Source organism: Artibeus jamaicensis, unplaced genomic scaffold (genome assembly GCF_021234435.1).
Source record: "Artibeus jamaicensis isolate MK-2021 breed Jamaican fruit bat unplaced genomic scaffold, CSHL_Jam_final contig_373, whole genome shotgun sequence".
Taxonomy (NCBI): domain Eukaryota; kingdom Metazoa; phylum Chordata; class Mammalia; order Chiroptera; family Phyllostomidae; genus Artibeus; species Artibeus jamaicensis.
In genome coordinates, this window is record NW_026521807.1 from 7,337,245 (window position 1) to 7,360,491 (window position 23,247).

General features: G+C 37.5%; 1 protein-coding gene across 2 annotated transcripts in view; it reads right to left on the minus strand.

Annotated features, from left to right (window-relative positions):
• Window positions 1-23,247, minus strand: part of EDIL3 (EGF like repeats and discoidin domains 3) — a 390,073-nt gene that overhangs the window by 181,662 nt on the left and 185,164 nt on the right. For both annotated transcript variants that reach the window (XM_037142971.2, XM_037142972.2), the window contains one exon: window positions 15,657-15,785. In XM_037142971.2, the coding sequence (XP_036998866.1) occupies window positions 15,657-15,785 (129 nt within the window). The remainder of the gene's footprint in view (window positions 1-15,656; window positions 15,786-23,247) is intronic.

Sequence of the window (23,247 nt, forward strand, 5' to 3'; positions counted from 1 at the left end):
TGAATTAAAAATAATAGCAATAATACAAACCTAAGTGCATAAGTTACTAAATGCATAAATATTCAGAAAAGTTAATAAAATAAAACAATACTTCAGCCTTTGAATATTTCATATTTTGGTGACAAATAAAATGGATATTTGGAAAATTTTCCAGACCATGATAACTAGATATATTACTGAACAAAGGAGCATCGCTGTAATGAAGCAGCATGCTGCATATAATTAAAGTATTAAAATAGCATACAGACAAAACTGTTAGGCACAACAAGGCTTATTACATATGAGGAAATATTTTTAAATAATACATTTATAACACCAGATGTTCTAGTCTGTAAAAGTAAAAATAAATGGAAATCTGATTGGTTTATAAATCTATCAATTATGTTGGACAGAGTCAAGTAACATTTTGATATTCTCATTTCTCTACTTTTATATAGCAATTCATTAAAAAAAAAGGTAACCTTAAGGGTTTTACCAATCTCCTTTTTAACTCTGAAAGTGAGCAGTACTCTGATATTTTGAAGAATAATATCTGCACTGGAGGAAATTAAAGTGAATACTGGGAAATAATTTACTCAATTCCCACTAGCAAACACACAAAAATTCAGCTGCATTCATACATATATAAATATGTTAGCTTTTTCTCAGAGACATGCCTTGAATTATGCTACAGAATAGAATACCTGGGAGAAAATTAGAATGTTCAGAACATCAACATGGAAACACATCGGTTACTAAAACATAATTTTAAAGTGCTTCCAGCATATACAAGGCACATTTACATTTCATAGCTATGTAGCATGTAGTACACCTAATTATACAGTGAGTTTTGCATCTCTTTGCTAGGTGTCCCTCAATTACATGCTAAAATTGGATAGTTAAAAATGAAATAACACATAAGTATAAAAACCTTTGGTATTATGTCCAGATATCTTCCATCTTACATGTAGAGAAACTGTTATTTCAAAAAATATTTACAATAAATTTTCCATCTTCTTTAATAGGTTTTTTACCTTAATTTTTGCAGCCTTTAGGTGAAGGAATTCAATTTTGCCATTCCATGCTTTCAGGTTTCAGTTTTATTTTCAGAATATAGGGTATTGATCTAGTAATCATACTCTCCTCCCCCAAATATACAGTTGTTTTTTCCCCCAAAACTTATTTATTACAAAACATTTCAAATGATCCCCTCTGGTGCCTATAACAAAGAAACAAATAGCAATAAAAATGTACATTTTTATTGTATTTTAATAATAATCCAGTTGCCTGTATATGCACAGCCAAGTGGGAACGATTTAGCCACAGGCATCTCCAGAGAGTCACTTTCCCCCACCCTGCAATACAGAGTATTGGTAGACACGTCCATTAACAAAAGATGTTAAAAGGCAACTAACTATCCACTAAAAATGAAAAGTTCACTTAGGAGTAAGCTCATCCTAAATCACTGTATGAAAGCCAAAGAGTAGACATTGTCATAATATTTCTCCATGGGCTGCATAAATCCCTCCGATTAGAGTTTTATATTATTTCAATAATCATAAACAGATTCCAAATTTATAGGGAAAAATAGTGCCCTTTGGTGTAGTTGGAAGCAGAGAATAGTTAACATATCAATAATAGGGCATTCATTGTTTTTGTTGCTCTTACAAGTTCAAGCTTACATGAGTCACTTTGTTGTAAGCATATTTTTTCTTTAAAAAATTCTAATGCTCTTTCCAGAGGTGTCCAACCTTTTGGCATCTCTGGGCCACACTGGAAGAAGAGGGCTTATCTTGGGTCACACATTCAATACATTACAACACACAATCACAAAGTAATCTCATAGCGTTTTGAGTAAATTTAGGATTTTGTGTTGGGCCATATTCACTGCCATCCTGGGACACGTGTGGCCACACATGGGTTGGACACTCCTGCAGGTCCTTTCTAACCATGGTCTCAAAGCCCTTGAGTGGTATGCATTCCCAATATATGTTAATTAAGTGTTTTTACACCATATACAAATATTACTAAAATCAATATATTATATATACAGGGTGGAGCAAAAGTAGATTTACAGTTGTATGTGAGACAAAGTTTATTCTTGTATTATTATTTATTGTATTATTTTCCACACAAAAAACTGTAAACCTACTTCTGCTCTACCCTGTATTATAATGTATAAACATATTTTTTAATGAGATAAGTTGCAATAAACATTTTTAAAGCATCTTCCTAATTGTGGTGGCTGGCTTCCACATACTATTAATATATCAAAATGTGGTATTCACTCTGTGAGTTCCTCATTAATAATGGTGAATATAAAGATATATCATACACCATGTTGATCAATATGTGGTGATAATGCCCTATTAGATATGATTAGTTTGGCACTACTTTATTCCATAATGTTTTGTGCCTGGCTCATAAGAGAAGAAATTTAGTTGCCATTTCCTTCTCTTCTTGCATTACTGGCAATTTCTCCAATCTCACATTTCTCTGCAGATTTTTTAGGTCAATTGTAGATTTGCTAAGGCTAATGTAACTAAAAATGATAACATAAGGTGCCACAGTATGCTGGAAATGGACAAAGTATTCACGCTCCTTCACTCTCATTAACCTCTTGCCCTTGGAGAGGACTGATGGAAGGGGGAGTCCAGAGCAAAGTCTCCAATGTGAGAGACAGAGGCAAGGTACCTTTCTGGCAGTGACCAAGGAAAGAGCTGGGAAGGGAGTTTGGATCATAGCTTCTCTCTCATTCCAGCACATCCCCCACTCTGTAATTGTATTCCAACTTCTCATTATCAGAGTAAATGAGATAAAGTTTTCACTGATGTTTATTTAGGAGGCAATGTGGCATTGGTGATCCCCGGAAGTGCTGGATGTACAATTATGGGCTCATTCTCTTCTGGGTCAGTTTTGTCTGTTTTTTCTTGTTTGTTTGTTTGTTCTGTCTTTTTCTTTTTTTGCAGACACCTCAAGAATTCCTTGTCTCCAACTGCCATCCCTGATCGGTCACTGTGCTCTGCCTTCTGGTTCCCCGTGGACCACCACCGCTTCGTGAGCCAGAGAACTTCTCTAGGCTTTCTTCTTAGACTCCATCCCTCTTAAGATGACACAGCTGCTTGGCTTTGGGTCACATCTGACCTTTAGGACACAGGACACATATTCTTTCTCTGCCATATTCTGGAAGTGCAGCCTATTCTTCGAACAATTCCTCGCCTGCTTTGTATCAGGTGGGGACCATGTCAGTCACAGCCTCTTGTCTTTTGACCTCCCAGGCAGGGGTAAAAATCACCATTTTGTATGTAATTGAAAATAAGAAGGCATTACAAATAATAAAAGGACATCTTAGTGTTTTATTTCTTTTTGATCTCCTGTAGTCTCTTTTTCTTTACTGATGCACTCAACATCAGTCACGTTTTTCAAACGGAAATGTTTGGGGAAAAGAAGAGTCTGCTTTTAAAGTCCACCAAGGCTCTTGAGTTTTATACTTGAAAACACCAAAAATAAAAGTTGGGCAAAATTTTTAAGCCTCAAGGAGTGACTCTACTTTCAGATAATAAAATCAAATCATGTCTAAAGTTCATGAAAAAAAATTACCAGGAGGTTTATTTTAAATATATTCTCTGAAGCATTTGAGAATGGCAAGCTATAAACTAGAGCAGAAAGACAGCTGGAAATACGTATTTTTCTTCGATTCAATGTCTCTGGGGGGGGGAGAAAAAGGCTATGTTTTCAGATAAAAGTGTCATTTGCACTCTTACTGGACTATATGCAAAGAGAAATTGACATAAGTTACTTTACTTTTGACTTTTAAATATCAATGAAAACGTAGAGCTCATTATAAGTTAAATTACCCTCAAGGAATTTCAGGTTTGTTTAGTTTTTTGATGTATGATATCATCAACATAATACCACACTAAATACCTTAGATGATTTTATAAATTAAAAAATAATTGATAACCCAGGAACTTAATTAAGCAGGCTTAAAAGATTAACCAGTGTTTGTAGAGATAACAACTGGCCATCCTGAGTCAGTTCATCCAGTACATAATTTAGGGTAATGTTGGTAGTAACACATTAACATGGACATTGTCATCTTTTTGAGAAAAATGTGCATGGAAAGTTGAATAAAATAACATATGTGTAGAATCACGGATATACAATGAAGTTCATTCTAAATGAAAAGACAGAAATGATTCTAGAAAATGCTAGCCATGTTGTCACCAAAATACCTTATCATCTTTTAAGTAGAATGCATTGTTTACTCTATTTAAATTAGGTGAACCGTTTATACACAGCTCCACAGAAATCTGGAGTAATTGCCTGCCTGTGAAAAAGCCTGACTTGAACCTCTGGAGCTGATCATAAGGGATTTAGCTTCACTGCTGTGTATGCTGCACTGTGCTTTGCTGTTCTCATTACATATGCAGAGCCAATTGGAAAGAATTTGAAATGATTATTTATTTTTAATATACATTCTGCTTATTTTACAAAGCTGTTAAACAGCTTGCAGTAAAATCCCTACATCTTAAGACAGTTGGAAATAAAGACAATATTCAAAATTGTATTGTAGAGTGGGAGCACTAGAAACCTAGAATAGAATACGCACTGAATGTGAACATTATGTTTTTCTCCATCAGACAAGCAAAATAGCTTTTACAGGTCCCAGTACCCAGTAACATTAGAACATCTTTGTACCGCCAAAAAGGACACCTGTGCTCCCTGAATTTATATGAAATGTATAAATCACACAGATAATATAAAAAATTCATTCACCTGTGTGACAACACCTTGCTAGATATAAGGAATAAATTGGTATACAAAACAGACACATGACTCTGCTAAATAGGGCAAGTAACCTTGGCAGGTCTGGTGCAAGAGACAAAACTGCAATGACTTCTGTTGCAATTTGCCATGGTTTTCTCTAGGTTTTTCTATTGGTTGTCAAACATAAGCAATTGTTTACTGAACTCTTACTGGTCATTCATTCACTTATTCATTATTTACCAAATATATTGGAATACTTGCTAAGTATAAGGCACGGTTTCAGGTTACCATGACTCAGGTGGAAGTTATCTTTAAGCTACCTGTGGTGATGAGAAATACCCACATAAATGCAAAGCAAGGTACAGAGAAAGAAGAAATAGTAGCACAGGAGGTAGAAAGTAGGGGATTTTCTTGCTTGAGGAAGGAGGGGGCTCATGGAAGTGCTCCTGGAGGGTCTGGGCCTGGTGTGATGGCTGAGCAACTAATAGGGAACTCAACAGCAGCACAAAGCACAGTGAAGGAACATTGCCCTGGATGGTGTGGCTCAGTGGATTGAGTGCCAAACTGTGAACCAAAAGGGCTGCCATATTGATTCCCCATCAGGGCACAGGCCTGGGTTGCCAGCTAGGTACCCCATTTGGGGGCTTATGAGAGGCAATCACACACTGATGTTTCTCTCCCTCTCTTTCTTCCTTCCTTCTCCTCCCTTTAAAAAATAAGTAAGTGAATATTTTTTAAAAAAGGAACATGAAGGAGGATGGCAAGCAGATAACTTAGGTAAAGCATTTGGTATATAAAGGAGAATATAGAAATAAAGTAGGAAAGTTAGGTCAGGGCCAGGCTTTGGCAAGTGATCAGGTTCAGCTTGCAGTGCTGCTGCCTTTAACTGTGCCTCCTGCAATGCAAGGCCAGCAAAGGAAACAGACAGCTGGACTCCTGCCCTTATGCACTTCAACATCTAATATACACAAGACAAGGCCGATTGAAGACCTCTGCACTTAATTATTCACCTATATACTTTTCTCCTACCAGATGATGTACAGAGTTCTGTAAGAAAGCAACCCCACAACTGGCACAGTTCTGGGAAGGTCACATATTCAGAGCCATCTGATCTGTGACAGAATCACCTTCTACTGTGCTTACCTTTCACATGTGACTACAGGTTCTAGGGGCCCAGTTCTCCCACCAGGGTAACTCTTGTGCTGTAGTCTTCTCTGAGAGCTGCCGGCTCCTGTCTCACGATATTGCTCTGGAAGGATCCACTGCCTGGGCTGCGTGGATGCCGCTCAGAAAGGACCTCAGCTTTCTCCAAAGCGATGCATCATGAAGCACACACAAGTGGGAAGAGGCAGCAGACAATGTCGCTAGCCACTGGGGCCTGCTGGCTCCCGTCCAATCGCACACTCCCTGGCTTGTCTAGCCACGCACGAATGCGTGACCACAGTCAACCCGCAGCCCTGCTCCCTCGCTGCTTCCCAGCGGTTGCTTGCTGAGTTGCCCACCAGATCCAATCCTGCGCCTGTATTCCGCACGCCTGAGTCCGTATGACCGAGTTTTCTTTTTTTGAAGGTTAGAGTTTATTTATTTATTTATTTATTTATTTATTTATTTATTTATGTTTTTATAATTTATTTTTTATTGATTATGCCATTACAGTTGTTCTATTCCCCTCTTCATTCCCCTCCCCCCTAGCCCCCCATCCCCACCATTACCCCCCTTTAGTTTATGACCATGTGTCTCAAGTTCCTTTAGATTCTACATTTCCCATACTATTCTTGCCCCCCCCATCTATTTTCTAACTACTGTCTATGCTACTTATTTTCTGTACCTTCTCCCCCCTTCTCCTCCTCCCACTCCCCTGTTGCTAACCCTCCTTGAGATCTTCATTTCTATGTTTCCACTCCTGATCTAGCTGTCCTCTTAGTTTGCTTTTGTTTTAGGTGTGGCTGTTAATAACTGTGAGTTTGCTGCAAAACTTTCATTTAGAATGGAAGGACAGATAAAGTGCTTCTCAGATAAGATCAAATTCAAGGAGTACATCATCACCAAGCCCTTATTATATGAAATGTTAAAGGGACTTATCTAAGAAAAAGAAGTTAAAAAAAACATGAACAGTGAAATGACAGAGTTTTCCTGTGCAACCCCGCTCCTCCAGCTGCTGGTTTCGCCCCTCTTACAGGTCAGGCTGAAGAATTTGTTGTTATCAGACTTCGGAAAAGTTCAATTTTCTATATTCTCTGTTGCTAATATTAAGTTGTCTCTAAACTCGGTTGTGTAAGAAAGCACGGCGTCTCCACCCATGTCTCCATCTTGGCGGAAGTCCCCATTTCTGAAACTTTGTCATTTCAAAAATATTATATAGTTGTAATCATCTAGCATATATCTTCTTGGGATTAGCTTTTCATACTCGGCTTAATTTTTCTGGAGAAAGTTCCTTCCTTTATGTTGCTGACTTGTGACCATTCCATTGTATGTATATATGTATGTGTATGTATATGTATATATAAATGTGTGTAGATACACATATCTACACACACATATATACATATACATACACTCACACACACATTACCACTGTTTGTTTAACCATTCACCTGTTGGAGGATATCTGGGTACATTCTAGCTTTGGGCTATTACAAATACAATTGCTATGAACATCCATATACAGATTTTTGTGTGAACTTGAGTCTCATTTCCCTGGGATAAATGCCCAAGAGTGCAATTGCTGAGCTGTATAGTAAATGTGTGGTTGTTTTTATTAACTCTTTTCCCTGATTAGAATGGAAGTCCTATTATACCAGGAACTTGGTTGCTTTGGTTCAGTGCTATATCCCAACATCCAGAACAGTACTTAGCACAGAGTCAGATACTAGCATATACTACTTATTGGATAAGTGCACTTCAGAGCCTTATGGAGATGTATGCATCGGTGCACAGGTGCTACTGTTTTTATAACTGATTGTAGTGAAACAAATCTGCAGAGTGTCCCTGGGAGAGACAGTAACGATGAGGATAAGAGGTGTGGCCACAGTGCCTGTCCTGCAGCCTCCCTGAGGTGTCAGTTTGAATCCTGAGAAAAAGAGCTCTTGGGGCAGGTAGCAGAAAGGCTAAGTAGTAAAAGAATGCGAGGGATCTCTGGAAAAAAGCCACATGGCTTTCCAGTCCCAAGAAACACAGTACGGCCCAAAGTTCTTAAAATGGCTCAACTTGTCCAGATGTCCCCTCAGACTGTCTGCAGCCTCACTTGCCTGGGCAACCACCAGTGGAAGGCAGAGTAGCCTGCCCCTCAGCTGTGTTTTTGAGGCGGGACCAGTAGCAGAGTAAGGAGCTTGTATTCGTTCCTATGCACTGTGGCAGCCTGGTAAAATGGTGAGTAAGTTCCCACAGAATATTTGTCCAATATGTAGATTAAGTGAATTATTTGCTAGTAGGACTGGAGAGGACTTCAGGGGAGAATGAGGTTCTACAGAGGCAAATAGTATGGAACGGGCAGCTATAGCAACAGGAATTTGGAAATCTGTGCTAAGCTCACCCCAAGCTGGAAGAATTGGGAAATTTGGATTACACGCAAGAATTTTTAAAGTCTGTATTTGTGGTACCATCTGTATTGCTGGACAGACCCTATTTTAAGTCTCAGATGAATCAGTTCCAGAAAGTCAGTCTTACTGGTACAAATACACCACCTTTAACCTTCTGGTACAATTTGTTTAACATATTTCTGTTCAGAGTTTAGGTTTCCCTGACAATCAGGTTTCTTTTAATTAGTAATGGGGGAAAAAACTTTAAACTGGTATTTAAATAGTAATTTTCAAATATTCTGACTTTGTGAATATGAGTATTTTATTGCAAAAATCACAGACAGCCTGTATTGGAATACTGTCTCTGTGTAAATATCCATTACATACATCTGCCAGGACAGTGTTCCTCATAAGACTTCTACAAAGGATGAAAACAAGAAAATAAAAATGCCTTGGAACTCTGGCCACTGAAGATAGATTAATGAATATATACTTTAAGAATATATATTCATTCAATATGTATTTATAATATACATTAAGAATATATATTCATTAAATATATATTTACTAAGAATAGCAAGTTAATATCTTCCTGGCCTGATTCTTTCAATTGGTTAAGGTTTCTTGATGGAAGATGATTTTTATTGTAGTAAGCAAAGCTTGAATAACAACATTCAATAAGGCTGAGATTACATTTGTGATCTTAAGCTTGGTTTCTCTTTAGGTATTTCTCTGCTTAGTCTCTTTAAGGCATAATAATTCTTCACAGTATGGTTCTAGAATACAGACTCCCAGCCTTGGCTGCGCATTAGAATCATCTGGGGAGGTTTTAAAGCTCCTGATGCCTAGACCATACACCAGATCAATTAAATCAGAATCTCTGTGGTGGGAGGCAAGCATCAGTATTTTTCATAGGTCCCCAGTTGCTTCTAATGTGCAACCAAGGCAGAGAATCAGTGTTCTAGAATCACTACTGTCAGATGCACTAGGGTACTTGTTAACAATCTGAAGTGGGTCCAAAATTAAATCTATTAAATCGGGATGTCTGTGAATGAGCAAGAGGGGTCTAAATATTCATGTGCAATGCCAGATGATTTATATGTACACCAAGTTTAAGAACCTTTAGCTTATAGAGTTAAGGGACCTAGCACTGACCTGTAAAAATATCAGTGAACAGCAAAATTTGAAATCTCAGTCTATAGTCAGCAAACCTTTTAGGGCTGGAGATGAGTCTATGGTGAAAGTTTTAGAGTTCTTTATACTTAACCCAGGTAAGTGACATGTAAGTTTGCACGGTCAGTGATGACTCCAGGTGAAGTTTTTGAAGTCAATATTTTATTATGGCAAAGTCATTCTCTAGTGGGAAAGCTAAAATAAAGAGGACATCAAGCTAAAATTTAAAAAAGTAATTAAAAAATGATTACCTATTTGAATTAATGATGTTAAGAGATGAATTCTTATACAAAAGTATAAGACTCCAAATGGAGTTTCCCACTCAATTTTTTCTAAAAAAATACAATTAACAATTTCTCACAGGAGGGAAAAATTAAGGACCAATAGCAATTCCAAATACTTTTTAAAAATGTTAGTCCATTGTGCATAGGAATACAAGGAAAAGGATTGTTAATTCCAATTTTTACAAACTTGTTATTTCTAGACTATAATGCAATGTAAAGTTCTCAGGGTTTGTTGAATTGAATTGAATTATTGTGTGAGAAAATTGAAGCACAGAATTATTCAATGCTAAATGACTCTCCATCAAGTGATCCAAATAGAAATGCATCAAAAAACACAGGTATAATTCAGAATTATTCCCCTAACAGCATGCTTCTGCCAGTATAATTTGGAAACCAAAGGTCATTCTTTAAGCTAGTAGTACTCAAGTCTAGTGCCTCAAAGGATCATGCAGATGCTTTTAACTACACCCAGGGTACCCAATACCGATTCAATAGGGCTGGAGTGGGACCAGATTCCATATGTTTAACAAGCACCACCAACCAGGGAAAATATGTAATTGATAAATATGTAATTAATCCAACTAGCAGTGACTTTCCAAATAGTAAATCTCTCTAACTCTGAGAAAAGTGGAACATGTAAATTATAAAAATAAAATGACTCATGGCTCTAATAAATATTTGTTGAATGTATGAATCATTTAATCAACAGTATAAAATGAACTCCAAACTGATCTATAATAGTTATCAAAATAAATAAAGAAGAACGTTTTAGATTCTGTATCTTCTTGGTCAACTTTCTCGGTGGGCAAAGGACCTAGAAAGCATATTATCTTTAGCTAATCTGATACATGGACCTTTTCTTTTTCTTTCAGGGCTTGGAGGGCACCTAGAATAGTTCTCTTTCCTCAAAGAATAGAAACCAAGAACATACGCTCTCTAAAAGAATCAAAAGCTGCAGAACTGTTTTTAGGTGAGGAAGAAGGCACAGAAAGCAATCCCGAGTAAGAGAGGCAAAGAGTTCTGGTATTGAAGAAATGGTCCTTTCTTAAGGCCTTAGATTTGTTACTAGGCAACACATAAAATATAATTACTTCTAACCAGCCCCAAATGTGGCTTCTAACAGAAAACCACATTTGGGGCTGGCTAGAATGCAGATTGGTATAACCACTGTGGAAAACAGTATGTACTTTTCTAAGAAAACTTAAAATTTATCTGCCTTTGACCCAGCAATTCCACTGCTAGGATTATATCCTAAGAACCCTGAAACACCGATCCAAAAGATCCTGTGTACCCCAATGTTCATAGCAGCACAATTTAAAATAGCTAAGAGCTGAAGGCAAGCAGGTGCCTGTCAGTAAATGAATGCACCAAAAAACTGTGGTACATGTACACAATGAAATTCTATGCAGCAGAAAGAAAGAATGAGCTCCTACCCTTTGCAATAGCATGGATGGAACTGGAAAGCATTATGCTGAGTGAAATAAGCCAGGTGGTGAAAGACAAATACCATCTGACCTCACCTTTAACAGGAACCTAAACAACATAACAAACAAGCAAGCCAAACATAACCAATAACACTGAAATAGAAAACAGGATGACAGTGACCAGAGGGGAGAGGGGAGGAAATTTCAGGGGAAAAGGGGAAGGGTTTACAGGAACAAGTATAAAGGACATATGGACAAAAACTAAGGGGGGTGGAAATGGGAGGAAAGTGAAGAACACTGGGGGTGGCCTGGGATGGGAGTAAAATACAGAAAACTGTACTTGAACAACCATTAAATAAATAAAATTGTAATAAATAGATAAATAAATAAATAAATAAATAAATAAATAAATAAATAAAACTGATTTTTTTAAAATGCCTTTGAAAAGTCTACACTCTGAACAATTTTGGTGTTTATTTTATACTGTATCTTACATCTTATAATTATACTCACCCACATACACAAATATACACGTACATGTATATACGAGGTCTGTCCAGAAGGTATCCAGCCATGTAATATGAAAAGTAGAGATGTTTACTGAAGGAAATTATTAGATACAATATACAGGAAACATTGTATCTAATGACAATGATGCCTCAGTCCCCTTCAAAGTAGGCACCTTGGGACCTCACACAGTTCTCCCAATCACTATCAGCTGTCCCATCATATATTCCTGAATCCCCTCAAGAGTCTGAAATCTCTTCCCTTTCAAAGGTGATTTTAGTTTTGGGAAAAGCCAGAAGTTTCAAGGTGACAATCTGAGCTGTAGGGGGGCTGAGTCACCTGGGTGATTTAATGTTTCACCAAAAAACTCTACACCAGACATGATGCATAAGCAGGCATGCTGTTGTGATGAAGGTGCCAGTCATCAGTTGCCCATAGTGGCAGCCGTCTGAATCATGTGAATAGTTTCCACAGAGGAATGTTCAAGCTTAACACAAAATATGATGCAGACTTGTTGCTCTACTTGCTCAGTCATTTTGAATGTGATGGCCACACAGTACACGTGCTCACTCTATGACATGTACCACTCCCACTGACTAATACAGTGAAGTCATCATTGTTCACACATGTGCATTCCAGTCCACTCTCCTTGGCTGCCAGGTTACAGCAATGTTACAGAAACCATTCTCATTATATTAACAACTGCTGGACTTTTTCTGGATAGACCTCATATATGCCTATGTGTGTACATAGGTTTCACATCATTGTATGGCATTTTAAGAAAAAGTATAATTTGCCAATTCTATATAAAAACTACTGCTAATTATTATTAGTCTTATAAAGTTATAATCTCATGCTATTTTCATTACCACGAAAATATATATGTACTGGCTAAAATCCAAAACACTGACAAAGATGTTATTAAAAATATAGAACAATAGGAGCTTGCATTTCATTGCTATGAAACTGAACACAAAAGTTGCTACATTAATCTATGAGAGGATTACTTTTAGCCACTAAAAGCCCTGGAAAGTATTTCTCAAATTTTAATGTGCATGGGTGTTGACATGGGATCATTGTAGTTGGTTTGAGGTGGCACCTGATAATCTTTATTTCTAACAAGCTTCAAGGCAATGCTGATGCATAGCCATACCTTGAGCAGCAAAGTTTTAGAGCATGTTTGTGGCATAAAAATATTACTGCCAGGATAAACAAACCCAAATATCTAGCAGTTCTTAGAAAGGATTAAAGAAGCTATTTTTGTCTGGGCTGCTGTAGCTCAGTGGATTGAGCATGGGTCTGCTAACCAAAGGATTGCTGGTTTGATTCTAGGTCAGGACACATGCCTGGGTTGTGGGCCAGATCTCCAGTAGGGGGCGCATGAAAGGCAACCACAACTGATGTTCCTCTCCCTCTCTTTCTCCTTCCTTATTCTAAAAAGTAAATAAATAAATAAATCTTTTTTTAAAAAGAGCTACTTTTGTTTTACCCCACCTAGAAAAGCTCTCAGGGATCCCAGCACTTCTAAATCTGCCTTTCCAATATATAATCCTTTTCAATTTCATCTATAAAGAGGAGGGCTTATTAACCTTTGCACAGTAAGCGAGCCACCCATTTAGTTATAATACTCTCCTTACCTGTGTGAAACAAAGATAATCTATTTTTCGTTTAATTCCTCCATTTATATGTCTTCAATTGAAGAAAGGTCATTTGACTGGCTCAAGGTCACTTATCCAATAACTGTAAAGGTCAGGTCTCAAATCTAGGTCTCTGATTCCAAATCCAGTTCTTTTCCTTCCATTCTTTGTGGCTTCTAATAGTGATGCCCTTCAGAGAACAGGAACCACAAAATCCCAGTTCTGAACTGACGTGCTCAGCCTAGTGCTTTCCATTGCAATTCCTACCATGGGTTTAAGATTTTGTTGGGGATCAGCTGCTGTTAATGGGGAGGGTTTCTTTATGCTTCAAAATAAGCCTTGAAATTCAACACAATTATTTGTATTAATGAGTTTATTTGAATATGGTATAAGCTATGGGAGCAAAAATTTGGGTTTTTATTGTGTGTGGAAAATGAGGACAAGAATGATTTGTTCTATTTCTCCAAACCTGATTGTTCTGTTGAAAGAACTCACAGCCAGCCAATATGTGGGAATCAGTCTCACGTACACTGGGAAAAACACATGTGGACTTGGTGTCTTCAGTGGAACTTCTAGGTGACTAAAGATAACTGAAAGTACACATTTCTTCACAACATGAAAAAAAACAAAGCCCAGAGATGTGAAAACAATTTTACGTTGTTATACAGGTATTATTAGCTGGAACTTAGATTTGGAGTTTCTCAATCTCTGGTTTAAGGACCAACCCCAGCTTCACACTGACATCAGCAGTAGGTTGGGATGAAAGGGCTACTAAATATGAAATATTTAAGTGGCATTAGAGTCTACACATGTCTTCCAGATGCTTCCACATGTCTTCTCAAGAATTCCTGACAGTAAGAATCTGCCTTTGTGTACGCTTATCCTCTCCCTGAGATCCTATATCACAGAAAAGAGAACATTAGGATGATATGACCCTTAAGTGCAATTCCTGACTCTGAGCAACCGCCCATTCTGAAAATTCCATCACCATTTTAAGGGGGGATTCCTCTGTGTGTGTGTGTGTGTGTGTGTGTGTTCTGCATGCTAGCCACTCTGAATGGAGGAATTCAAGTTGGGTAGATAGACTGTCTCCCTCTGAGCGCTGCTCTGACATACTGTGTATTTTTGTTAATAAGTTAGTAGCACTGTCTTTATGGGATACAGTGAATGTAAACAAAATGTAAGGCAACCAGGATTTTGGGCTCCCATCTCCATCTTTCTGGGGATATGTTGAGGTATTCATGTATGAAGGCTGAACAGTGATGCTACCATATGGAGGAATCAGCCTTAGCAACTCAAGACCCAAGCTGAGAAAATTAGCAACCTCTCAGCTCCTCATTGGTGATCTGAGCTCTTAGAGACAATTACAAATGCGAGTTGTAAGGAACACAAATGCCCTTTGTCCTTCAACAGGCTTCTGCAGGAATTCCATAATCTCCTAGTAATGACAAGTCTTCAAAAAAGTATAAAATGCTTCAAAGTCTCAGAGCCAGGAGACATACTGCATTTTTTACTGGTGTTTGGAAATCTGGTTCTGCCTGACATATCCAGCTTTGACCTGCTCCTTCCTGACATCATGGTCTTAATTACCACTGTTCAGGGCTCCAATCCTCATACTTCCCACCATGAGCCATCCACTCCCCTGTTCGCCACCCTCTGATCAGCACTTTATCCCTCCATCAAGACTCAACGCAGTTGTGGCCTCTGTAAAAAACCTGCCCTGACAGTGCACAGTCCATTGTGGCCTTCCTGCTTCCCGAAAGCTTATGGAAGTTAAAGACCCACGCACGCACTTGGCATTTATGTTGAGCTTTACTTCTGAGAAGAAATCATTACAAGTGGAAATATTTCATTTAACTTTCCAGGATAAATAAGAATGGGGATAAAAAAAGAGAAGTGCAAATACCACATTTGTTGAACTGTCAAAGATTTTCATGCTAAAAATACCATTACGTTAAGAAGGAGGAAACTGGCTTATAGATAGGGTGGTGGGGTGTTTTCCTTTCTGGGAATAATCTCTGAACCTAGTTCATGGAATTACATCTGGGAAACTTGAAGAATGTAGTGTCCGGGCAAGTACCAAAGAAAGCGACAGGTATCACTTTAATATAAAGAGCAACATTTTGCAAGGGTGGCTAAATGCTAATGGAAAGGACAACAAAAGATGGAGAGCCCCCTGCCACGGGGAGGACTGGCCGTCCAGGAGACTTTGGCTGGAAAGCGGTGTACTCAGTGTGAGAGAAGCAGCCCATGGCCCGGGCCCTTTGCTCAAAGATGCTATTATTCTACTACAAACAGGAATGATAATGGCTTGTACATTTGTAATCAATAAGAATAAAAGCACAATGACCATGGATAACTTACTGTGCTGACAGTGAATCCCATTAAATCCTCGGGGACATTTACAAACATAGCCTATGAATGTGTCCCCTCGATATGCTTCACTGATTTCACAGGTTCCTCCATTATGGCACGGATTAGGAATGCAAGGACCTGAAAGACAGAAGAAAAATATCACTGCATAATGCGTATGCTTTACAGTAGACATTGGGTCAACATTTTGCCACTGTTTTACAGAGCAGTGGTACAGGAAGTATACTAGCTGTGTGGGGTCTGGAGAGGGATGGGTGGGAACCCTAGTTTAGCCACTTCCTAGCCATGTGGTCTTATAGGACTTAATTAACCTCTCTGCACCTCTGTATCACCTTCTGTTATATACCAACACTATTGGAATCTACGGTAAAGGGTAATAATACAGATTTGAAAAAGTCATACATATAAAATACTCAGAGCAGTGCCTGACATACACTAAGCACGCCAACAAATATCAGCACTATGTATTGTTCAGGTTTTTAAATTTTAATATATCTTTTGCATGTTTATAAATGAATACAGAATGGCAATTTCTGCAGCTACAAACACTGGGGAGCTTTGTGCCCTGCTGGTAAAAGAACAAACTTATGAATGACTGTAACCATATAAGTCAGGTGACACAGATGGCTGATGTGGTGGTTCCTACTGAAGAATGATAACTTTTGCAGAACATATAGAGAAGACAGTTTAATCATCATTTTTAACTTTTAAGAAAGTTAAGTTCACCAGAGTTACTGGTACCTGCCATATAAGTGTGGTGCTCAGTTTCCTGTGGACTGAGCAATCAGCCGCCAGCACTGTGGGGTATAGAGCTGGCCAGTCCACCCTGACCTGGGCACATTCTTTGCTCTGGATGTACCTTTGGTGTGGCTGAGGTTTCCTCAAATGACATGGGAATGTAAGGCTTTTCATAGGCACTCTTTCTTCTGTTCTTTTCTCCCTTCGGGGGTGAAAGGCTTGTGTCACAGCCTGAAGGGCCATCCCACTCACTCTTGCTCCCTCTCCCCTTGGTCCATCACAAGCATTTCCCAATGAATCTTTTGCACCTTTAATTCTGTCTTATAGTTGGCTTTTTGGAAAATGTGAATTGACTCAGGGCAGAATCTTGAATGGACATTGTGAAAAAGAGAAAACACACATTTAAGAAAGAAAAAGCTCAAAGCTCACACTGGGCAATGAAGAAAAGCCAACGAAAATGTAGAGTGTACTCTAATTCTGTCATTTTTTAATTGAAGAGGGTAAAACACCTTTGTTAGCCAAAGAGAAATCACTGAAAAGAAAGTTAAGATGTATATATTAGAAAAAGAACGCAGGAGTAATTAAACCAAGTGTCTGATTTTGTATGAAGGCATAAATTCCAGAGTCCTGGAGAAAGATTAGTTTAAAAGAAAAACAACAATGGTTTCAATGGAAGGTGAAAAGATTGGGCAGGAGAAGAGTGATAACCTCAGGCAGCTGGGGGTGCTCTATCAGGCAAGGCTATTGGACGGGCACAATAGTGAATAGTACTCAAGCAGGGGGCAAAGCCATTTAAAGACTTACGGAAAGATTTTGCTGTCCTTTCATTGTTCATCTTTTTTATTTTCTTTTTCTTAGATAAGTACCTTTAACATTTCGTACAATAAGGGTTTGGTAATGATGAACTCCTTGAATTTGATCTTATCTGAGAAGCACTTTATCTGCCCTTCCATTCTAAACACACCTAAAACAAAAGCAAACTAAGAGGACAGCTAGATCAGGAGTAAAGCATAGAAATGAAGATCACATGGAGGGTTAGCAGCAGGGGAGTGGGAGAAGGATAAGGGGGAGAAGGTACAGAAAATAAGTAGCATAGATGGTAGGTAGAAAATAGATAGGGGGAGAGCAAGAATAGTAGGGGAAATATAGAATCTAAAGAACTTGAGACATGTGGTCATAAACTAAAGGGGGGAATTGTGGGGGAGGGGGTGTGCAGGGTGGAGGGGAATGAAGGGGGGAATAGAACAACTGTAATGGCATAATCAATAAAATATATTTAAAAAAAGACTTATGGAAAGAAAAGGATCATATGGTATCTGTCCCTCATCGCCTGGATTATTTCACTTAGCACAGTGCTCTCCAGTTCCATCCCTGCTGTTGCTCCTTCTTTCTCTCTGCTGTGTAGTGTTCCATTGTGTAAATATACCGTACTTTTTCAATTCACTCATTTACTGATGGGCACTTAGGAGGCACAAATAGCATATGATCTCACCGTTAACTAGAACATAATCAATAAAAGAAAAATCAAACAAAATATAACCAGAGACACTGAAACTAAGAACTATCTGACAGTAACCAGAGGGGAGGAGGAGGGCATAATGGGGGGAAGAATTTGCAGAAACTGCTAAAAAGGATACATGGAAAAAACCAAGGGGGAGGATAGAAGCAAGGGAGGGAGGTGAACTTGGCTAGGGTGCGGGGGAGTGGTGGGGGGAAAATGCAGACAACTGTAACTGAACAGCGTACAACAAAACAAAACAAAACAAAACAAAACAAAATAATAAAATAAATAAAAAAAAATAAAAAAAAAAAAAAATAAAAAAAATAAAATAAAATAAAATAAAATAAAATAAAATAAAATAAAAAGGAAATCCACCATTGTCACTTTGAGCAGTGCCATAGGACGTCAAGGACAGGAAGCATTCAGGGGCGGGGCAACACTGTCTTCTTGCATTGAGGCAATAATTTATAACTCTATTTATTTCTCCAACAGCTATCTTTGACACTTGGTGTTTTTCAGTTTAAACTTTTGTGAAATTTAACAGTTGAAGAACTGAATGAAGATACATATAAAATAAGAAACAATGTGGCAACTTGATAGTGTCTGGATCTTCATTTCTTGTTAAGGCTGACTTTAAAAAGTGAAAAGAAATCCATGCATCTGTGATTTTCCTCCAGATTTCTCCATGCCAATACATTTACTTAAGTGTGCAGTGTTGTGCTGTGCAGTACATGGAAATCCAACAAACCAATTCCTGCCATTGAGGTGATACACTGCCAATGACTGAGACAGGAGGCAGGTGCATCACCAATGATCAGTTTTGTGGCAATATGAATCATTTTCTTCTATTAAGACATTGAATATGTTTTATTTTCAATTATATATTACATGTTGCACATTATATATATATATATATATTAGAATGCATATATATATTTATAACAGTTTACATCAGAAAACCTGATCAAACTAAATGCGAATTCCATAGATTCAGAAAGTAGTAAGTTGTGTGGCTATTTACATTAAAAAATAGTCTCAAGGTAGATTGTGGTAATAAATATGGACCTTAAAGTTTTTGAAATTGTTTTCCTCCACATCATTCATGATGCTTCATGTTAAACATTTTGAAATATATTTCGATATATTTCTCAATATATTTCTGTGCATGTAATCAGATAAAGATTCATTCTTGTCCCTAGTAGACAATAAATTGTCTCCACAAAAAAAGAGATGCAAAATGTGCTGTAAAACATAAGTCTCCTCTGTCTTCCTCAATTTCTACTTCCTTCATCGTTTCAAATGAATTAACATTTGATGACACCTTACAATCTACAAATTCTTTTCACTTAAATAATCTAATTTATTCCTCACAGTAACCCCATGAGGTGGCTGTCTTTACTATTCTCTTTTACAATTAAAAAAAAATAAAGGTCAGAAGGATTTAATAATGGTTCTCAAACAAACATCTATGAGCGATGCATTTAGGTCTCAAACTAAGATTCTGTAGTTCTAAAACAGACATTCCTTAGAGAATTGACTAATTAGGTAGAGAGAATAAAATACAAGGATAATAGAGTTTTCATTCATCTGTTCACTTCAAAATAAGAAAAGTACGTGACTTAATTTTTTATTCACTGGAAATGAAAACCATACATAAACTGCTAAAGGCAAAATAAATCTAAATGATTATGGTCAAAGGTTTACATAATATCGAACAAATAAAGGGTCCTGGAGATGCGTACTCCAATCTTCCAATTTTGCCAACGAGAAAACAAAGCCTAGTAAGAATTTAGTGATTTCCCTCCCCCAAAAAGAGCAGCTACAGTGAGGAAAATTGGGTTTAAGAAATTGTATCTCAGAGGAAAAAATTCATTAAAATGCAAAATGATTAAGCTATTCCTGACCCCTCAAGAGAGTGATGTAATTTATATGAGAAATAACCATCTTTTCCATTCTCCCTTCCACAGAGTTGGGTGAGAGAAGGATTAAGGAAAAAAAAAGCTGAAGTAATAAGACCTCTGCCAGTTCTTAAAAGCAGGTATAGCTGTGATGCCAAGGAAGGTGGTTTATTAAAGTCACTTTGAAGACAAAGGAGTGAATATGGTCTTGGGATAGATGACACTGTTGACTGAAGTCTACTGCATCTTTGGAAAAGTTGAACTTGCCTAGAATTTGAGGATGAGTCTGCATAACAAAGGGCAGAGCTTTATTAAGAACGGATGGGGAAACCCAGGGGAGAAAACCCCAAAAGCAGAGCTGGAAGTAGACTTTAGGAAAAGAAGGGGTCAGGCAGTGTGTTATGAGGTTGTAATACATCAAGAAAAGTAGCTAGTAAGAAATCATGATGTCTACATTTCAAGCTGACATTGTTTGCACAGCTATTATGCGAACTGTTCTGCTGGAATGTCCAAATCTACACTCAAGTCTGCCAGACACAGACCTGTGCGTGGCGTTAAGAAAAGTGCTATACTATTCCCCTGGCTCATCCTGGCAGAAGGACGTGTTGCAGCACATGACACCAAGGCATTCAAGAATCCGTGGCTACAGGAACCTGAAGCCAGAGTTGACAGAAACGTCTAAAGTCCTAGACACTCTAGATATTTCCTGAGGGCATAGGTGAAGCCTGTCCAGCAATCTGGGTGCTGCCTCTGGGTTTCCCAAAGGATGTGAGTTAGGGAGCTGGAGCTCATTTTACGTACACCCCAAAGGATATCATGACCTCAGCTGACACCTGGGTCTCAGAAAAAAAGATTACCTATTACAGAGGTTGTGATCACTGAATTTTTCTTACCCCAAAATATTTGGTGGTTTTCATTTACGGGGTGAGGATGAGGAAAGGCTCATGGAACAAGGATTTACTGACTGGAGTGCCTCGAATGCTAGGCAACATGAGATATATATATATAGTATTCTTTATAATGCTCTGTAAGAATGTACCTTTTTAAAAATATATCTTTGTTTTCAAGGAAAAAAAATACAGCCTTGCTCAGAGAAGTTAAGCAACATGTCTAACTGGAAAATCTAAGATTTTAACACAATCTGCCTGACTGCAAATCTGCATGCTTCCCATTAAAGCTCACTCCTTGCCATGTTGAAAATCTGTGTATTTATTTATATGTTAGTCTTGACAGATGCAAACAGAATTAGCATGAGTTCACTGAGCATATTTCTATAAATAATGCAGTACTCCAAAGACTTCCTAAATGGAAATATTTCAGAGTATTTTCAGCAAGGGGTCAAGGTGTATTAGATATTATGAATATAGATAGGTGCAGCTTTGCTAACAGTACTCTAGTTCAGTTATGTTTAAAATTAACTGTCAAACATGAGTATCTCCCCAATATTATTGTATAATAGCATATTTTTATATGCATAGAGTGTTGCTTATACTGTGAGGATAGGGGGAAATAATATCTGTCCAACATGTAGGCTTTTTTCCTTGTTTTTGTACTGATACTTGGACTGTGAGCTGATATTATATGCCTTCATTCTTTCAGAGTACTCATGCTATAGTGTTAAAATTAGTGGTTACATGTTGCTTTTCCCAATTAGATGGTAAATTTTATATAGGAAGACTCATGGTCAGCACACAGTAGGTGTGTGATACATTTTGAATAAGCAAGCATAAGGAAATATAGAGTTATACTCATTATATCTTTTGTCTAAACCACATTCAAGTTCAGGTTTCTAAGCTGTAAGTATCTGTTGGTTTTTCACTCAGTAATGAATTAGGATACTTTCAGTAACTTTCCTGTAAGCTTTCTGTAAGCTTTCAAGATTCAAGTCCTTAAAATTTATAATTAAGTTCCAATGTTTTTCTCTCCGATACACTTTAAGCTTTGAGAGTATTACATCTGTAATAGCATTACAGCTGTAAATAACAGGTCATTGGAATGTGCACTTTTGCATAAGAATACATGTCTCATAACTCTTTGGCACATGTATAATCAAGAAAAACTCAATATTGCCTGCTCCCATTAATTGTGTTTTAATCTCCTAATTTAACAATTCCTGTTTAAATAAAGACATTCACTTATAGCACTAGCATCAAAAAACAATCAGAATGCAAGTTTGCACATAAAGATAACATAATAAATCTAGCCCAAGGTTTCAACTCACAAAATTTACTTGGCATACAGAAAGGTTTTTTTATGCTGAACTGAAACATTTAAGGCACATAACAGTGTTCAGGTTTCTCTCTTCAAGTGGTAAGTGGGCTAATTGCATGAGAATTAAAGATCTTGGGAAATTCTTATTAGTTTTTGTCTTCCCCCACCTAATAATCTTCTCCATTTTGATACTGAAGGTATTATTTTAAGGTCTTGACACACTGATAAATAATAATCACATATAGCTTATACTGTTGCTTGTATTGTGAGTATAGCAGAGAAACTGACCCTGACCCTGTTTAGCATAGAAGTTTTTTGTTTTCTTTCTAAGTTTAAGTTAAATATCATTTATTTATTAGGCACCTAGTATGTGCTGAAAACTCTGCTAGCAACGTGTGATAAATGATTTAAATGGAATAAAGTCATCAGCAGATGGAAGAGCAAGTTTACAATACAAAAAAATGCTTAGTTATCCAGCTTATGCACCTCGTTTTTAAAAGTAATTTAAATGGCTACCCTTTACTGTGAATATGCTGTGCTCAGAGTTAACACACTTTTTTGTTTATGTAATGACTTCTGGAAATTTAGTTCTAGAATTTCATTAGTTAAAAGAGTAGTAAATATTTGTAATGTGGTTACATTCTTAACTTTTGCAAACAGAACTTTGGTGTATTGGGGGAATCTCAGGCCCTTTCTGTAGCACATCAGCATATCCAGGTATGAAACAGAGGGTTTCCAAGACAATGCAATAGCAGTTCAAGATTTGAAAACAGGTGTTATCAACCACTTAGAGCTTGTAAAAACAGAAAATATGACAAGACAACAGCAATTTCGATTGCTTTCCATTTCAAAAGTCTCTTCTTAATAGTTTGCCTTCTTTTGGTATCATAGGTATACAAAAGAAATCTATAGAGTAGTGATTTTGAGCTTCAGTTCTAATTAGTATTCATAAAAGTCCAATTATTTGATTAGACAACACTTGGTAATATCACTCTTAATGTTGAAAGTATAAATGGACTTTCAAGATACAAGAGGCTGCAGGGTGTTTTAAAATCGATGATGCTGTAATGTTGTTGTAGGTGATCTTTAAGTAGCTCCGCGCACAACAGGGATAGCATATGGTCAATATTAATGAACTACTGAATTCGACAGCATGCTTTCCAGGCATTTTTATGCAGGTTCATATAAGTATGTCAACAAGATTAATTACGCACACAAGCGACAGATCTATACG